Source organism: Dysidea avara, chromosome 3 (genome assembly GCF_963678975.1).
Source record: "Dysidea avara chromosome 3, odDysAvar1.4, whole genome shotgun sequence".
In the NCBI taxonomy this organism is placed as follows: Eukaryota; Metazoa; Porifera; class Demospongiae; order Dictyoceratida; family Dysideidae; genus Dysidea; species Dysidea avara.
Window position 1 is genome coordinate 8,436,063 of NC_089274.1, and position 6,988 is coordinate 8,443,050.

The window sequence follows — 6,988 nt, forward strand, 5'->3', positions numbered from 1 at the left end:
AGTGAGTGAGCCGATGATGAAATCACCGAAGGGTTGTTGTGCAGGAGCAGTAGTTGCGCCACAGCCATAAATGGACTCACAGAGAATTTTTTTTTGCACATACTAATTCATATAGTAACTGTACAGCTGTAGTTGTATGGACTATAGCTAAACTTTGAGCACAAACCATGTTTACTGCACTATACACACAAAATTAATGTGTGGTGAATTAAACAAGTTCAGGGAGACTAGATGTCTATCATATGTCAATATGATGTGGGCAGTACAGTGCCAGATACATAGTAGCAAACTTTATTTTACTGTGACATTTCCTGAATGGTAGAACAAAACCATGCACTGATAGCTACGTAGTTTATAATGTAGCTAAGAAAAGTGATATGATATAGTCTGGGACTCTGGGGTCATGCCCCTACAGGAAAATTTACGAAATTTATCATTGAATTTGGGTAGTTAACCATCATTGATTAGTGATTTAGAATGATACATAAATAAACTTAGCTTGAAGGTAAATTCTCAGACTCGTCTGAACAGACAGGAAGGGACCTGTGTGCACGATGAGCATGCTGGCAAGGAAGGTGTGGTTACAACAATCACAGTTAATTAAGTAAGGTCATTACTAAGTTCACCCTTGCAACTCTTGGAATGAAATTCTCACAGTAGATGAGATACTTTTACAAGCAGTATCATGATCCAATATCTTCCTGACAAACGTGATGACTTGGAAGTTGTTGTGCCATGCACTGGGCAAGAAAAGTCATTAATCAGATCTGCTGGCTGCATGAGTGGCCAAGCAAGCCACTGAGTAACTTAGTATGGTCCGTAGCAAACTCTGCCAGCAATTTGGCTATTACAAAGAAACATTGTGAGACACGGCACAGCAACTAGCCATCATTCATCTCATAATCATCAGTCTCTGGAACTAGCTAACACATCATCCCGAGGGCCAATTCAGCAATACCCTGAAATCTCTGGTCCAATTCCTAATTGTTCACTCGGCACGAATTCTTTGAGGGGGAGTACTAGTTGTTTGATGAGCTCTTGTTCTCAAGTGCATTGCCATTCAGTGTGGGCAGCTGACTTACCGGCTCAGACTCAGTGTCTTGATCCGGCTGGCTTCAGTGGGCTTACTCTAAAATTGGTCTCTAGCCCCGCCCCCTCCTGCTGCTACACAGACGGCCAAACAAACTACTTATTAGTCTGGTGGTCTGACATCCCTCTCTTCGCATAAAAAGGAAGCCACCTAAGGATTGTAAAAACTTTATTTATTAATAGCGCACCTGTTGTTAAGGTGCTGCTACGACGACAGGATGAATATTTTGATTTTGTTGACAACACTGTGTGTTTCATTGGTGACAGCTCAATACCAGCCGACTTGGGATTCATTAAACAGTAGGCCACTACCAAAATGGTACGACCAGTCGAAGTTTGGAATATTCCTACACTGGGGAGTGTACAGTGTACCTAGTTTAGTATCAGAGTGGTTCTGGGATGACTGGAAAGTCAGGAACGTCACTACCGTTATTGAATATATGAAGAAGAATTATCCTCAGGGATTTGGGTATCCAGACTTTGCCCCAATGTTCAAAGCTGAATTGTTTAATCCCAAAGCTTGGGTTGAACTGTTTCAGAAGGCTGGAGCAAGGTTTGTGTGCATGTTTGTGTGTGTTGTTGCTGCTGCTGCTGCTGTGTGAGTGTGCGCATGTGTGTGTGTGTGTTGGTGTTTTTTAACAGCACCTCCACGAGGTGACCCACAGGCAACAGCTTTTAGGCCAACATTTATTAATCCCTTCTTTCCCATCACCTGCCTGCATGCCACTTTGCCTACAGCGTTGATAATTATTATTGTAATTAAGATTTGAGAAATACAAATAATTTTTGTGTTGAAGATCAAGATACTCTAATAGAGCAGTCAGCAACTCTAATATAGCACTCATTTATCTTCCTACATCAATCAAAATTATTCATGGCATTTCAGTAGTTTTATTTTATTACTAAATTTTTGGAAAGTGCTTTGCTGTTGTCTGTGACACGTATGAAAAGCCACAGCTCTTTAAAACATCTATCCTGTTGCTTGAAACAAGTTGGCTGGTGGACAGTGCATTGTCATTTCGAAGGCTCACCAAAATAATGAAATTTTAGTTATTAATAATAATAACCACCTGCCCTCACTACCTGATTGTTCTCAAGGTGATGGGAAACAAGGAATCTTATTATGTTAGCCTTAGCTGGCTAAGCTGACGACGATCACAAGGTTAGGTTACTGTGTGCCAAGCCCAGGATACCTACCGCCTGATGGTATCACTTGGTACACACCAACCTGGTGTCCCTGTGGAGGTTTTGCAAGCCTCCCAGGGGTTACTAAAGTCTGCACTTAAGGCAGGCACAGCTTGGTGGACAAAGTCATAATGTCATGGCACATGCTGCTGCTGGAGTTCAATGGGTCCTCTGGTTTCTGTGCGGCTGTGCCAAGCAACAACAGCAAATTGGCACTCTCTCTCTCTCTCTCTCACACACACACACACACACACACACACACACACACACACACACACACACACACACACACACACACACACACACACACCTTTCTTCCTTCGTTCTCGACTACCCCCTCTGGATCTTCCTAAATGGAAGGGACAGACAGCAGAAATAGTGGACAGTTAAGCCACCAGGTTTACTGGCAATGGTCTTCCTTGAGCAAGAAACACTCACACTGCTTCAGTCTACTCAGCTGTATAAATAGGGACCTGGTGGTCTGGTGTCATCTGGGGAGCTGTAACATCAATGGATATACCTAGTGTTTACTGGGGATGCAAATGCCCAACTGTCCTTGTCTCACTTAGCAGTGATGGGGTCATTGTGAAACTTCGGGTACTGCAACTTCTCTCCGTGAGACCTGGAAAGTCTTCCTGCGGGTTACCAGCCCTACCCCAGGAGGATTTGCTTGCACAAGGCTCAAGCACCTGAGTGGTGCACAGGCTTCCCAGTGCTGGTTTGCTGGGTGGCAATAGTTGTGTTTCGCACAGCTATTATAGGCTTTGTGTGTGTGTGCGTGTGCGTGCATTCCTGCATGCGTGTGTGTAGGTGTGTGAGGGTACAAGACATATGTTTCATGCTCACATATACCCAGTCACTTATGCTGCCAATTGTAAGTTTGCATTGATGGCTACGGTACTAAAGTCATAAAGATGGTCATTTGTGTAGTATGTATTGTAGTGAACATACCCATAGGTGTGCTGTCTTGGCTATGTCTAAATGTAGGTATGTGGTACTGACTAGTAAACATATTGATGGATTCACCAATTGGCCATCCAAGTACTCATGGAATTGGAATAGTGTTGACACTGGACCACAGAGAGACCTTGTTGGTATGGTATATATTGTTCTACAATATGCGTACTTTAGGTAGTACATGATTAGGTGTATAATTTGTGGTGCTGATCATACTGTTGTCAGGGGGATGGGGACAATTATATTGGTCACAGTTGGTTTGGTGGATCAAATTTGGCATTAAAGCGTGTCCATTAAAATGCCTTCCCCTCTCCTGACCATATTTATGGGGGTTAGTGGGAATGGGACAGGTCTACTACTAGACTATAACATGAAGACCTTGGTGTGATGCACACAGGTGATTTAGCTGCTGCTATAAGGAACTACTCTGATATTCATTTTGGTGTTTACTACTCCCTGTATGAATGGTTCCATCCTTTGTGGCAAGAGGATAAGGCGAATGACTTTAAGACACAATATTATGTTGAGGTACTTGAATATTTTGTGTCTGTATGTATTGTGTGAGCAGCAGTAGTTAGGGGGATAGAGCACTGGTATCATAGTTGAAACACATGTATTGTGTAGCCTACCTATCTGTACTGATAGGGTCCTAATGTTACACTGGGAAAGCATGCAAATAGTCAACACATTTCACTCAGGTTCAGGTGGAACTTTAGTGCTGCAGTGTAGTGGCCTACCCCCAAAGTTGCCATATAACCACAAATGATTCAGGATTGACATGATTACATGTGTGTATATAACAGCATGTTACTTCCAGTGTCACTAGGAAGTGATGCAGCCACAACTACATGAGGTAGTGGAGACCTACAAACCAGAGTTGATATGGGCTGATGCTTATGGAGGAGAAATAGACACCTACTGGAAGAGCACAGAGTTTCTTGCCTGGCTATATAACAGCAGGTAGCATATCTGACATACAATGGAGTTACTGTTATACTGTTTATAGTCCAGTCAAGGATACTGTTGTGGTCAATGATCGCTGGGGTAGTGGTGATCGTTGTAAAAATGGTGGATATTTTACATGTCACGATCACTACAATCCAGGTGTGTTTTGGGTAGTTTATACTATGTAAGTGTGTAAACTTATGGATGTAGGTTGTGAATTCCTTCCTGAAATTTTTCATGCCGATTGCATAAATGCTATGTATGTACTTGCATGGCCACTTGAGAACTTTTCTGTGTTAATACAGAGAGTATACAGAAGTTTAGGAAACCCCCTTTAGATTTCTATGTAGCTTTTGGGACGTTAAGATACCAGGCCTCCCAATTCTAGGGTCCACTATGTAATAGGAGACATACTTTAAAATTTGTTTTGGGTTCCTGGTTAAATAATGATCTACAATACTCATATTGGATTTGTAAAAAATGCTCTAATAAAACAGTTACATAATGTGAACTCCTCTAATAGAACAGTTACCACAGGTCGGAAAGATATATATGGTTTGTCATAACTGTAAGCTGTGGGCTGAGTGATCCCTTTGTATGTACATTTCAGGTGTACTTGAGCAGTACAAATGGGAGGATGCTACAACACTACAGAAGAGCTCTTGGGGTTATGATAGAAGTGTTGGCCTTGATGGGTATGCTACAACTGAAGAAATAATAAACCAGTTGGTGATTGTGGTCAGGTCAGTGTACAGTGAATCCACCGACTAGGTTTGATGATTAGGATAACCCACAAACCAGATTTTCATTGTAGCCTTGAATCTTTGTAGAAATAAGTTGGACACATTTCCAACCAATTTATTGTCTGATTGGTCAGTCAAATATAATGATAATCCATGTGCGTAATAGTTATCAAGTTTGTATTGCACATACTGCGAAACTTGTGATAAATGATGCTGCTATCTACCATTCTTCCCTACACAGTTGTGGTGGTAACCTGTTACTCAATGTTGGTCCCACACATGATGGGAGGATAATGCCGATATTTGAGGAGAGGCTACTAGAGATTGGTGTGTACCAGTATAGTCCATTACTAGTTGGTCCATACCACTTGTTACTAGTATAGGTGAATGGCTTAACATCAATGGACAGTGTATATATGGGTCAGTACCATGGTTACATCAGAATGACACCATCGGTCCTAATGTGTGGTGAGTATTGTGTGTATGTTCTATTAGAGTATTTGGTGTTTACAGTTAAACTATACAATAGTGATGGTTGTGTTGACTGTGATAGGTACACAAGTGGTGGTAATGTGACTGGTGAGACATCAACAGTGTATGCTGTACTACTGGACTGGCCTAGTAATAGCAGTGTGTTACTGGGAGCATTGTCATCCCATCATGTGACGTCTGTGGAGATGTTGGGACTGACAGGTACTCGTGCTGTGCAACATTGCACATGTAGAAATAGAATTTTTCGTGATATGTGCTTGGTCTGCGTGTGGTTATATTTGCTTTGGTAAGCTTCATTGAAAGTATCACTATTACTTGCTGTCATAGCTGTGTGATTAAATGTGAAGGTAGTGATGATCAACCAAACAAGAAATTATTCACTTATTTCCTATAGATACAGTGGTTTATAGCAGGTGATACTTTTATCTGGCCACCTGATGAAAGATTACAGAAGCTGACTAATATCTTCTATTAATGTATCTGTAATTCGATCTGTTATGAACATGACACAATTACTGGGCTTTCCTCTACTTCCGTACATTTATTTATCAGCAAACATGAATATGTAATGAAAATTGATGGATACTACTGTAAACTTGCATTGGATGCATGCAGTTTCAAAAGTTGCATAAGAATTGTGTAATGTTAGTTATGTCATTAATGCAGTTAACATAGTCTTATCATCACAGACCCATTCTCTGGGGTGGAGCTTTCATAGGGGGCGTTTATAATCTCTAATTGATAAGTGTCACCCTGGAGAACGGGTTTCCGATGACAAGACCATAGTCAATATATGTGCTCACTTGTGATATTTTCCTCGTAAAAAATAGCCTGCTTTATTAACTATTCAAAGTTTGTGAATTTGTGTAATCAAAAGCTATACTTGGAATTTCCATATTGTAATGTATATATTTAATTGTTTTGTTGGTAGAAACTCCATTAAAGTTCTCATCAGTTTCTGATGGACTACAAGTTACTCTACCTAACCTTCTTCCATCTTCTAACTTGAAGTGGGCATGGGCACTGAAGATTGTAGTACAGTAAATTTTAAGATTTGCTACATTAATGACATTGTGCTGCCATGTATTCATTTCTAGATAGTAGTTACATTATGTGATTGTACAGAAGTGCATAATAACTGTAATATGAATTTGTTATAGTGCTACAAAATATCAGTATCACAGGACCTAAAGCTTGTATGACAATGGTGGAGGAGTCTGAAGTACTACTAGTGCTTTCCAAAGACAATTTTTAAAAGGTTAAGTCTGGGAGAATTTCAGTGATACTGCATGGATGTCATTTTATAGCAGGTTTGACTAGCTCAAACTGTTGCTATGCATTGTAATTTTGTTTGTACAAATTTCTACCCCATAATTTAGGTGATTAAATGAAATACAAATGCATCGATTAGTATACCATTGCCAAAATATGCAATATCCCCACATGGGAGTATTAGATAATTTCTTGAAATACAAATGTCAATAGTTCATAAAACATTATTTTTGTGAACTCAGTTCAGAATGAGAAGTTTCCAAAAGATTTCCAAATTGCTTGAACAACAGGAAGCTATAACATAT

At 40.4% G+C, this 6,988-nt stretch overlaps 1 protein-coding gene across 1 annotated transcript; it reads left to right on the forward strand.

Annotated features, from left to right (window-relative positions):
• The first annotated feature begins 1,155 nt into the window (after positions 1–1,155).
• LOC136249243 (alpha-L-fucosidase-like) lies at positions 1,156–6,582 on the forward strand. Its single transcript, XM_066041208.1, has 10 exons — positions 1,156–1,642; positions 3,262–3,368; positions 3,629–3,759; positions 4,058–4,191; positions 4,238–4,335; positions 4,787–4,919; positions 5,161–5,246; positions 5,303–5,387; positions 5,473–5,612; positions 6,343–6,582. The coding sequence occupies exons 1-10, from the start codon at positions 1,308–1,310 to the stop codon at positions 6,453–6,455; spliced, it is 1,362 nt and encodes a 453-aa protein (XP_065897280.1). The 5' UTR covers positions 1,156–1,307; the 3' UTR covers positions 6,456–6,582.
• Positions 6,583–6,988: the final 406 nt, after the last annotated feature.

Excerpts from the sequence above, each read along its gene's own strand:
- LOC136249243 (XM_066041208.1), top strand. The coding sequence starts at position 1,308 with ATGAATATTTTGATTTTGTTGACAACACTGTGTGTTTCATTGGTGACA. Across the intron at positions 4,920-5,160 it reads CAGTTGGTGATTGTGGTCAG|TTGTGGTGGTAACCTGTTAC; the intron begins GTCAGTGTACAG and ends TTCCCTACACAG. Across the intron at positions 5,247-5,302 it reads GGAGAGGCTACTAGAGATTG|GTGAATGGCTTAACATCAAT; the intron begins GTGTGTACCAGT and ends TTACTAGTATAG.